The sequence below is a fragment of the Diuraphis noxia genome, unplaced genomic scaffold (genome assembly GCF_037042655.1).
Source record: "Diuraphis noxia isolate RWA-SAM2 unplaced genomic scaffold, SU_Dnox_SAM2 contig0005, whole genome shotgun sequence".
Taxonomy (NCBI): domain Eukaryota; kingdom Metazoa; phylum Arthropoda; class Insecta; order Hemiptera; family Aphididae; genus Diuraphis; species Diuraphis noxia.
In genome coordinates, this window is record NW_028301715.1 from 27760743 (window position 1) to 27773690 (window position 12948).

Below are 12948 nucleotides of genomic sequence, written 5' to 3' on the forward strand. Positions count from 1 at the left end.
AAAGAATTTTTTCATATTTATCTTTTGGCCTGTTCTTACAAAATTGTCTAGTTTCGCTTGTGATTATAGCACATATACATTACTTAAAGGATGTATAACGAATTACAAAAATAGTTGCAAAAACTATCACTATGAACCTTCCGACCAAGGACGACTAGGTAAATCAATTTTCAATAAAATATATTTTTCTGTAAAACGATGTCACATTAAGATGAAATAAATGATAATATATAAAATATAATCATAATTATTACAATTGACAATATTATATAAAAGTAAGGTAGAGATGATGATTAATTATACTTAGGTTAACATTTTAAACAGTCAAAATATAGAATAGATTGCTTTTATCTTTTATTGAACAGATTGTGTGAAATAATAATAAGTGTAAGGAAATGTATTTTAAAAGTAATTTAAAAGAAAATAACGCAGGAAATGTAATTTTAATGGTATATTATTTACATAAAGCAAAGCCCTCCCCCCCCCCCCAAAAAAAAAAAAAAAATTAATTATTCAAAACGCTACTGTGTAATGTATTAAAGGTAATTAATACTTCAATTTTAAGATGTTTAAATTGATAAGATTTTAAAAATAAGCAATTATACAAATTTAGCATGTTGGAGATAAATGTTAAAAAGAATTACAAAGGGTGTTTTAAATGATTGAAATGAAGGTCAAGTAACTATCACCTTAAGACATATGAACACTGAAAATAAAAACATATGTACTTAAACATGTCACTGCAATGATTTGCCTATCTCAAAACCCAAAACGCTTTGTTTTATTTTGCTTAATGCATTAGTATATTATCAATAATTATTTTAAAGTGAGGTATTTAATATTCCCCTCCCCCCTAAAAAAAATGGTTCACAGCCAAAGTGTCACTGAAGATGTTTGTTGAATAACTTTAGAAAATTAAAAAGATAAATACATTTGTATTTTGTATATGCTAGACGCTTGTACATTATTTTAGGAATTTATTAAGTACTCACAAAATAGTAACAACTAAATAAATTTATATTTGCTGAATAATAGAAAAAATTATCCAAGGGGTTTAAAAAGATTTTAAATTTAATTGAAAACCTTGATTTAAAATTCTACTTAATAGTTAAATTAAAAAAATAATGAAATATAATTATATCTTTTAAAAAATTAACTATAAATATACTTTTCCTTTTTTATTTAATAAAATTTGTCCAAAATGGTATAATTTTTATTTTATATTAAATATCACACTTTAATTTGGTGCATCAGTTGGCATTAAAATTTTTTTTAAATCCCTTATAACATATTCTTAAGTATACAAATTTACATAATATATCTTAATTATATTTATTTTGTATTTCGTCCAAATATTGCTTAAATTATCACGTCAGTTCGCCATAGTCTGTCCATCCATGACTAGGAGCTCCCAGACGTAGTACTCCTACTGTTCGGTCTTTGGATGCTGTAATAAGATCTGATTATTAGCTAAGTTAAGGAAAATTATCATTCAATTTTAATTTTATCTTTTGAAAATTAATTTAAATTCAAAGTAGTATCTAAAATACATTTAATAAATTTCAAACTAATTTCTTTGATATGATAACCAAACTAATAATACAGGGCTTTCCAAAATGATTCATCCGATTTTAGTAACTATAATTATTGTTCCTGTAATTTGAGGTAAACAAAGCACCAACCATCTGAAAGGTAGGATTATCGAGTTTTTACTGATTGCCGATAAGTCGCGATAATGTTTAGTTTAGTCGTGTGGCGTAACTTCTTAATTAGTTGTTATCGAAATGTCGACCGAGCAACAAAAGGCGTTTTGTGTGCTCCGCTTTGAGAAACTGTTATTACCGTCCAGCATGATTTTTGACGAAAGTTTAACATTGAACCTCCTACAGCCCAGAGTATTCGAAGATGATATAAAACCTTCCAAGAAACTGGTTGCTTATGTAAAAGGAAGTCATCAGGTAGACCAAGAACTTTGGATGAAAATGTTGAACAAATTCGACAAAGTTTTGTAAGAAGTCCACAGAAATCAGTTCGTCCACCGACAACAGTTTGGCGTGTGTTGCGGAGACACCTGAGACTTAAACCGTACAGAATTCAGTTGTTGCAGGCTCTCCATGACGGTGATATGCAAAAAAGAATTGAATTTTGTACATTTGTTTTTGAGAAGAGTGAAGAAGTAGAACAGTTTTTCTATCGTATCATTATCAGTGATGAGGCTATTTTTCATTTAAATGGGAAGGTAAATCGTCCCAATGTGCGAATTTAGGGATTAGAGAATCTACGGGTAGTTGTCGAACATGAAAGAGATTAGCTCAAACTTAACGTTTTCTGCGCCGTTTCCAGAAAGAAAGTGTATGGATCATTTTTCTTTGATGGGGACACAATAACAGGAATTTTATACCTACAAATGATCAAGGATTGGCTATTCCCACTACTGCAAGCCGATGGAAATGATTTCATTTTACAACAAGATGGAACACCACCACAATGGTCTTTAGAAGTACGCAAATTTCTTAACGATCAGCTTCCACAGCAATGGATCGGTCACTGTAATGCTAATGACGCTACATTTTGTCCATGGCCACCCTGTTTGCTATATCTTACAATCTCAGATTTTTTCTCTGGGGTAACATAAAAAGCATTGTTTATGTACCTCCCCTTTCAAAATATAATGACGAATTGAAAAGTCGCATTACAGACGCCATCAACTTGGTTACAGTCGACATGCTTCAACAAGTTTAGGAGGAATTTGAATATCGCTTAGATATGTGTCGTGTAAGTAAGGGGGGTCGCATTGAACATTTTATAAGCATTGTACTTAAAACTTAAAATAATTCATTAAAATGTAAAATTTATTCTAACATGATTATTAAATTTTACAATAAATATGATTTTTTGAAATCTGATGAATCATTTTGGAACGCCCAGTATATAAGCGGTTGATTTCAGACACATTTCAGGATCTAGTCAAAAAATTTAAAGTATCAGGATAAGAACGAAACGAAAAAGAAATTTGTTAAATATCTACTTAATTGTCAATTTGAAAACTACACGAGTATAAATTATTTAATTATTGTATAATAGTATATAAGTATGAAATAGTAATAAATTTAGCCTAAAAAGAATGTGGTTATTAATAACTAAAGTACAAAAAATTAAATAATATTTTTTTATTAAAACTATAAAATTGAATTCCTTAAAACTTGCACATATTATTTTAAGAATTGTTATAGTAAATCACTAGGGCTGGATTTATACGCAATAAAAAATTGTAAAATATGCATTTTATTTACCCAAATAAGCAAAAATATGCAAAAACAAATTTTTATTATTATTTATTATAATTCATAATTTTTTATTACTTATTATTAGCTCATATTATTACATTAAATATTAGTTTAATTATACGTAACTTGGCACTTTCACTTTGAACTTTTGCATACTGGACACTGTTATTAAAACCATTCAAGTTATTAAGTATAAACGTCTGCACATTTACGCAACACACAACGTACCAATACAATTTTTCTGTGCTATCTCACTGTATAACAATGTGTAAGTAATTCTACCAATCGTCCGACCAACGATAAGGTAACGAACGGATATTATCTGACCTAAGATAAAATAGGTGCTATATATTTACAAAAATTCAACGGATAAACCAAAAACTGTCAATTTCGTGAAGTACCATTTAAAATTAACAATAACTTATAAAAATTAAAAATGTTAGTAAAAAATTTCAAATTCTAAAAAAATCTATGAATATGCAATTATATGCATTATGTCCAAAATATGCAAAAAAAAAGATTGGTCCTATTTAAACGAGAATAAGCCAAATCGTGGACAAATCTGACAACCAATTAATTTGGACTAAAGGAAAAAAACATGCAAATGCATATAAATCCTAGCCCTATTCATCACTTTTAAACTAGCTTACAATATAATATAAATAGTAAAGATAAGATAAATTTATGAATTTAACCAAACCTATTTGATTCAAGAATGTAAAAATAAAAATAAATGTTTACTAAAGCAGAAAGCTGTTAGCTTGTATTAGTGCATTACCATTTTAAATTACAAATTAACTGTTAACAAATAACAGTTATAATGTAACTTGAATTGTCTATATGAATTAATTTTGTTAGCTATTCAAAAGGTTAAAACTTAAAAGGATACATTCGTCATAAGGAGATATATCTAAGTCTTGTATATCTCCTTTATGGGTATATACTTCTCCAAGGTACTCGTGTCTATCTGGATATCTTCGGTATTTTCTAACAACGCCGCCTTCACATACAGAATATAGAAAGCTACCATTTGATGTGTACCTGACTTTCCAAATCGGTTTATCACGGTTTTCACAGAAGCTTTCTTGAATACCCAAATTAGGGACATATGACGTAATTTTATCGCCTCCACTCATAATTACACCTAAAAAATAAATAATAATAAATACAATATAAATTACAAAAAGTTAATACATAAACTTAAAATCATGAAAATAAATGTTTTTTATATTTAATATATTGAGAAAATTTCAATTATTAATAAAAAAATAATAAGCGTACTATAAAATCCATTCGACAAAAATCCTTGAAATGGTTCTGGTGTAGGACAAACCGTGTTCAGATGGCGTCCAGAATAAAATGTGTGCAATATTCGGCCATCCATTGTACATACTTTACAACAACCATCTGAACCTGCAGTGACAATAGTACTGAGAAGTCCGTTACTAGTTGCCCACGGCCATGATGATTCTAGAAAAACTATATCACGAATAGTACTAGAATGAAGCTGAAAAAAAATGAATATTATAATTACTTGTAAGCTCCATTTAGGCAATACATCAATATCATTTGTTTGGCTACTAACATCATAGACATAATCTAGAGGTAAAGGCATTCGAAGATCTAATAACGTAAGACCTTTGCCATTTACCGCTACAGATACCGCAATATTAGGTGATGTGGGATCAGTAGCTAGACCAGTTCTATCTCTCCCACTAGCTGCACAGTTATCATATGCTAATAGTTGTTCTCCTCGTTCAACATCAACAACTGAAAGCCTTCGAGATGTTGTACATGCTAAAATCTATAACAGATATAATTTATTAAAATACATCTTATTTTTATGTATAAAGAATGCTATTCCAATTCCAAAAGTATAAGTAGATTTTATGAATGTTATAATTTTAACAATAAAATGTATAATAATAAACTTAACAGTAATACCTAGTATCAATATAAAATTTAAGAATCAAAGCAATAAATGTTAAATAAATTTCAGACAAGTTTTCAATATAATATGATGTGAATGTGAATATTGTTATTATTTTCTTTTAATAAAACTGGAAATTTTTTGTGTAGTATTTATTCATTATTATTAGGAGCTGGAATTGTATGCATTTGCATATTTTTATGTATTATATTAAAAAGTAGCTAGGTAAGACACAAATTTGAATTTTAACCTAATGTGTTGGTATGCAAAATTAAATGCTGCATATTTTCACATATTTGGAACATTTTTAATTATAATGCCAGTGGCAATTTCCTTTACTTTGGACCTTATAAAAACAAAATGTATATTCAAATCAATAATCCTAAACGACTCAATAAGTACATTGAGAAGTATTAAAAACTTCTCCAACCCAAACAAGATCATCAGAAAAATATATAATTAACTCAACAACCTAACTCAATCTAGCTATTCAATCGCCTTGATTTAGGATCCCTAGCCACAATCAAATCTCAGGAAATGAAAAAACTCGCCAATCAATTACCTCTGATGCTATTAGACTAGTTTCACACTCCACAACGCTAAATCCATATCAAAATTAATCTCATACAATATATTATGGTTAAGGGCATGGAAACAAGGTACATCAAAACTAAACGAAATCAAAAATATCATTTACACATCAACCTCTCCACCAGAGATCTCAAGGAAGATGAAAACCGCAATAAATATAACACGTTTAAGACACACGTCGCTAACACGTTAATACTTAATGAAGCAAGAAGACCCAACCATATGTGCCAATTGCAGTATACTCCTATCAATCAACCAATCAACCAATCTTATAAATAGTCTATAATCCGTTCTTGTTTTTATAATATGTAAATACTAGATCCTTTAAAATTGTTAACCTTAAATGCCTTGTATGCAAATGTCTATAAATGCTGAGGCTTATTTATTTATATAAAAAAAATAAAAACAATAATGCATATTTTAGCATTTTTCTAAAATAAAATGCATGTTTATGAAAAAATAGTATTAAGTTACTAATACTTTTTTTTTTTTCTTTTATTATTATTACATACACAATCTGTACCTCGTGGGTACAGTAAGAGTATTAGCTAAAATCTAAAAACAATACATGAATATCTTGATAAAAGCAGCCACCCATTGATGACACTTATAAATTGAAGTTATACATTAAGTTTTCTCATAGATACATCTATGTTTATTGATTGCTTTTTTTTTTTTTTTTTTTTAAATTATGATATTAAGTCAGCATATCTCTGCACCAGTTGCGTTTTAATCGCCTAGGAGGATTTCCCGGAATAGCATATGATGAGAGTGTTTTGACTAAAGGATTTGAGTGGGTTGCAAGCCTTTTATGAAATCTTTACTAATACTTAAAGTTTTTTCCTAGGTAAAACCTGCAGCAAATGTGAAAAGAAAAAACTTTGCTAAAAAACGATGTGCAGGGTATCTTTGAAATATTGTATAACACAAATATACTAAATTTGTTTTAATTGATATTTTGTTCACAAGTTTTTATTTAGATGAGTGAATGTTCAAAATGTTATATACAATTGAATAGATCATACAAAATACAATTAAATTATATCAACTAGGGATTTAATACATTTTTGTTTCATATTAATTATTTAATAAATTATATAAATTTAAGTAACATGCATTTTTGTTCACATATTTATGCATGATTGAATGAAAATCAATATGCATGCATATTTCATACATTTTTAGTTCATATAATTTCGAGCCCTAATCATTATACTTATAACCTTAGACATGTTTTTTATTTCACATATTTCAATAGATTATCAAATACAATTTGAAGAAAATATATTCTAATATTAGTTATGTACTCAAATATAAACTAAAATTATTTTTACTCAATTTATAGTAATAATATCATTTTTAATAAATTAAATAATATTACAGCAAATATTATAATGTTTACTAAACATATTAAAAAAATTTAATCAATTAATAATGATTATTTATATTTAGAAACATAGTTAACATGTAGTAACTTAGCTATACATGTTATTTAATATTATTGTGGTGTTGTTTTTATTTCTAGCAACATCAAAAACATTACAATAGTGATACAATAGATTGGCAGGAATAATAGAAAAGAAATCCTTATTAATACATATTATATAATTAACAATTTATTTATCTATTTTATATAAGGGTGATAAAAATTTTGACTTTTAATATTATTGCCTAATGGCTAATAGATTTATATTTTTCACATATCATTAGAGCTTGTTTTGATAATAATTTATGCTTGCATCTAATTATGATTTTAAATATGTATTATATTTACCCTTGAACCATCAGATGTGAATCTAACTGCATTTACATTTTTTGCAACAGCCATCGTGGTAATAGAATATGACATAAGTAATTCCATACGCAACGAGGAATAGAGATTGACCTTGCCATCGTAAGCACCGGAGCAGAATAGATAACGGTCCTAGAAAAATAACGTAATTTTAAGTAAATAAAAACATACCATCTTAGACCAATATTAACATACTCGAGGACTAAATGCTACTCCTCGGACACTGTTGCTATGGTGTTTTAGAAACCTGGGTTTGCCTTCCTTCTGCATCGCTACTTTTGTCAGAAAACTAGAGCTACAATCTGTACCGTACCACTACAAAAACGGTAAAAAAACATCAATGACAATTGGCTTGAAAAAAAAAAGTGGTGTTAACATCAACTTACTTCATCAAAGATCTCTATTGTAGTATAGTATGATCGGACAACAAAATTTGACACTACGTATCGTAAGTGTTTACTGTGTTCCTCAGTGATATTTCAGTCATACTGTTGTGACCCATTGACGATGGTGGTTGATACTCAAAACGTCGACATTTGAGCTTAAAGTCGACGGACGTGAGTGCATCGTTGTTTGTGGCCTGCATCCGAAAAATATGTTTTTTTTTTTTTTTTTGTAGGTATTTAATTATTGTTTTTCTGTCATATAAACAGAAGTGTTCGTGGTTTGTCGAAACTGAAACAGCACTACGTGAGATCAGTCGGGAAATCGTTTACATAATATCACAGTCGGTTACGGATGCGAGAGAAACTTCCACGACTTTAGACCCAGGGGAAGTGATGAAATGATGAATGATGAACTGCAACATTATCTGTGACCATGTCATTTGATATGATACTACGTTCTATGATGCAGCGGGGCCGAGGGTCATTCTTAAAAAGCGAATGAAGCGATACGCTCGGCGGCGCCCGCCTACCGCATATTATCAGGCCTACGACACTCTCCCAAATCCCAATGTTAATTGAAAAAAGTGGGGACATGGCCTTGAGCTCATGGGTACTGCCATTTTGTTAGTTATGAGAATCAGCTGACGGCTCATATCAGATATTTCAATAATTGATAGTTGATACTTGATACCATTATGATAACACAGAAATTTTATTAATTCCATAATTTATTATTTATTATTATGCTTTAATAAATTATATTATATCGTCAAACATGTTTTTTTTCATTTTTGTGCCTGTGTGCAATGTTTTATAATAATATAATATTATAGTAATGGAACAAAACGATGCAGCACACGTCATAACCATGATTGTTTTAATTATTATTTATAATTATAATTACTAACAATAATTAAAACAAAAAAAATTACTGAACGTGTTTAGCGAAAAATTATAAGTTAAATGTTGTAGTAAAGCCATAGCCCGTAAGCCGTTTAGTCAAAAACGTAAACAAACAACAAACCGTTTATCTCAAAAAAAAATCGTTCATAACAACACTTCTAAACCACCAGGTAATCATTTACAACTTCAACACTAAACCACCAGAGATCGACCACCAAGCAGGTGGGGATTGCAGAGTGTCGCTTCTATATTGTTCTGTGATATTATCGACACTTCTAAAACGAGTAACGACCAAGACCAACTTACAACTACAACTGGTGACGTGTGGATTGATAACGGGTGTGATAGTGCTGATAACAGGTGATCACGGAGATTCCCGCACATTTTTCGTAAAATTTTCCAATACGTATCAATAATAATAATGAATTACCATATCAGCTTACGAAGTGACAACAATAGTCAGATATTTTTTCACAGTTATTCTGGAATAGTATACAAACGATTAATGTGGAAATTAATTTCTCCACTGTAATTGAGCTTACGTCACTGGAAAACCAAGTTGGTACCTACCGACAATTATGGATAAAAAGTGACCAATTGACTTGATTCAATTGACAGTGAGAAACGGGAGTAATGGGACAGTTTTTATGAATGATAGGTTGGATTCCAATTAATGATTATTTCACATAAAAACACTTTAACCTCATTAACATAAAATAATAACAATAATTGTCTACCCAGTCCAACAATCGTTGACACATGCATCGTCGTAGACTGAAAGGAAACCATCATAATTTATAAACCTAACCTACTTCATAAGCCTGTGAAGGAAAGAATGATGCTTACCTATCAGTGATATTCAGGTAGACCCATCTGGATAAGGACATTAGTTAAGATAAGACATTCTCATAGAATCTAGAATTATTTAGGAGAAGTATTTGCAACACAGTCCCTTCTCCGGTCCTCGATACCATAGAAAAAAAAAAGAGAATCTAGAATTATAAGGAAAATTTAAAAATGTTCTCAATTACTCAACCATGGTATTAGAATTTTTATGAATTTTAAAGAGATAAGTGTAAAAGTATTATATAAGTCTCCTATTATAAACTCAAGAGTTCATGGAATTAGCATATCAAACTTGACTTGAGGGATACTAGCTTCGTTCGTTGGGCGTTAGGCTCGTTAAGCACGTTGGGTGAGTGTAAATTGCTGCCTTTCTTATAGGTTATATTTTTCTTTCAAACTGGTACCCATATAAATTGTAAATATTAGGTAATTTTATTTCTTGAATAACTGACAACATCAAATAATCTTTAAAAATATAATAATAACTGACTACGGTTCAAGGACGATTGTCTGCTAAAAGTAGCAACGTAGCAACTAGTTACGATTAATTACTAGAAATTTCACTCAAAATTATTAATCGAACCATATTTCTCCTAAAAAAAAAAATATTTAGACAATATAAAAACACACACCATCTTAAATCAATACACTTTTTTCTCCGTTTGGAATCTAAATTTATAATTTTCTATACAATGTATAGTATAATGGTATAGTGTAGTTTTCAAAATATCATTCAGATTGCATATTGAAAGCTTTTAAAAAACGGGTGCAGCGTGCAGCATAGAAGTTTAGTGCGTGTTATTATGACTGATAGATGGCGCTTATAAACCTATCAGTATCGTACGTACAACGAATACCGATTTCCACTGACGAAACGCAATCGACATTTAGTCGTTTTTCGTTTTAAAACCAATTATTACCGTTTAAAGTTTAACGAAGCTGTATTGAACGATGCTATTTGTACCGAAAGAAACAATTAGAGCGTGTGAACGAGGCTTCGGTTGGTGTGCGCCTCCAGACGTCACACTGCTAAGTGTTTCTATATAAAACTGTGTTAGTCGATCCAACGGCATCGCTTCTCGGCCTAATGGCTAAGATCAAAAGTGTAGTATCTGTTCTTATCAGCTTAACATCTGATAAATCACTTACAAAGTGATTCACATGTTAAACTAATTTTTCTAAATTTGGTGGAGATTGGGAGCTTGCTGCCGCTCCACCGCGGGTTGGCCCGGAGTTGCACCACCTCCGGGATCGACCCTCATATTAAACGACAATGGTAATTTATATGGTTATCGGATTGATTACAATCGTTTAAAGATGATCGAAAGTGTACCGTAGAGTTATTATTAGGTTCAATTCCAAGTTATTTAAACAGTTCGACTCGATTCCTATATATATTATTTAAAATTATCATTGTTTACGATCACGATTAACAGCATTTTTAATGAGGCTCAAATATGTACACACTTAGTTAAACCGAACCACTGAGATATAACCTAAAGGTCTTTTATTTACTAATTAATTGCTATTATATATTAAAACCACGATTAAAGGTACATTTTACTGTAATACTTGTCGACTGTAAGACATCATAAGTCTTAACTTAGATAACTTTTTGTATATATATATATATATAAAGACCACATGAAGTTTCAAAATTAACAATTGGAATACCTAGAAACGAAGAAAAAAAAATGTGGGAAGTAGCTTTAGGTGTATTATTTAAAAATCAAATCGGGTTTGTTCAAATCATTTTTATAAAAAAGACATAAATAATACACGTGGACATCAAATGAGGGAACAAACCCATTTACAGTAAGCTAGTATGTCTAATTATTCGAATACCTACCTATCATAATATCAGTACCTATAAAATATGTTTAGTGGCGTTTAGTCTGCAATATAACCTAAGTTTTTTTGAAAAATAAAACATTGATATTATGATTAATATAATTACTTCCTTATTCTTATAAGGTTGATTTAAGAGATGGCAACTAAAAAAAGGGGAATTACCGTTTATGCATCCTTTTAAAAAAAAAGAAAATGATAAAATAGAGGTATGTTAATTTATGTCATAACTATTAGTACTTAGAAGTACCACAATATACATTTTCATATTTCATCTATTTTATAATAGCCCCTTATATTATACTATATAATTGAACATGTTGGTGTATTGTTTATATAATAGGATGATCCATAATTTAGTGAATCGCCAAAGAGACACAAGGTAGGTCAAGTTCAAGCATTGTGAAAATAATATAAAACATGCCTAATTTCAATTTAATGAAAGATGCTTTAAAAATAAAATAAGATTTGTACCAAATTGTTCTTCAGATTGTAGTAGAAAGTAGACAATGACTTATATAAAAATATACTTAAGCATTTTATAATTTTAAATATAATTTAATAATTTATTATAAATAGACGGAGGTCTATGAAATTGCATATTTTTTTCCTTTTCACAAAAAAGTGACAATTTACAAAAAAAAGTAAAAAATAATATTTTATAACTTAGAAAAATCAAAAATACATTTTATAGGCATTGAATAGTAATTGAAATAATGATTAGGTTACAACGTAAACTATCTCTTGCTTGTGTTTAAATATAAATATACCAATGTCCAAAGTTAATATTAATATTATAGGAATTTGTGATGTAAATAGTTGAAATTTCCCTGCATATTTGTACGATTTTAACTGCATTATGGTATATCTTGGTACTTTTTAGTGCATAAAAATCAGCGCTCTAATTATAATAACGACAATACATACATTTTAATTTCAAGCAAGCCTTAACTTGATTGGATGAAGGCATGCAAATTTTTCAAAATATCTGATTACAGAAGAAAAGTTTTTAACTATCAGTATATTCGAAGGCCTGAAAATTACAATTAAATCTACCATTGATTTAGTAGAATATTTATTGAATGAATGTGAATTTGAATATGTATTATCTGTTAAATTAATCAGGATTGTTTGGAGGTTAATGAAAATATTAATTTTGAAATTTAATTATCTATGACATCATAAATAATGTTTATAGAAATTCTTCGGTATTATCTGTCAAGTGGCAAGTCCTAATGACCACCCTTCAACTGTTTAGGATGTTATCAGTTTATTGTGTAATAAAACCACCTAAAGCAGGAAACTGTACAATCTTAATAGGTAAACAAGAATTTTTTATACTTTTTAACAAATATAAATAAGTTA

General features: G+C 29.2%; 1 protein-coding gene and 1 non-coding gene across 2 annotated transcripts; one reads left to right on the forward strand and one right to left on the reverse strand.

The window, feature by feature from the left end:
• Nucleotides 1-957: 957 nt before the first annotated feature.
• LOC107169920 (uncharacterized) lies at nt 958-8422 on the reverse strand. Its single transcript, XM_089229159.1, has 7 exons — nt 7987-8422; nt 7796-7915; nt 7583-7732; nt 4873-5091; nt 4569-4794; nt 4177-4431; nt 958-1459 (listed from the first exon to the last, which is right to left on the reverse strand). Exons 2-7 carry the CDS (start codon nt 7868-7870, stop codon nt 1368-1370), a joined length of 1017 nt encoding a protein of 338 aa, XP_089085285.1. The 5' UTR covers nt 7871-7915; nt 7987-8422; the 3' UTR covers nt 958-1367.
• A 2384-nt stretch (nt 8423-10806) lies between these two features.
• LOC149055159 (U2 spliceosomal RNA) lies at nt 10807-11000 on the forward strand. Its single transcript, XR_016192246.1, has one exon. It is a non-coding gene; the product is annotated as a U2 spliceosomal RNA (small nuclear RNA).
• The last annotated feature ends 1948 nt before the right edge of the window (nt 11001-12948 follow it).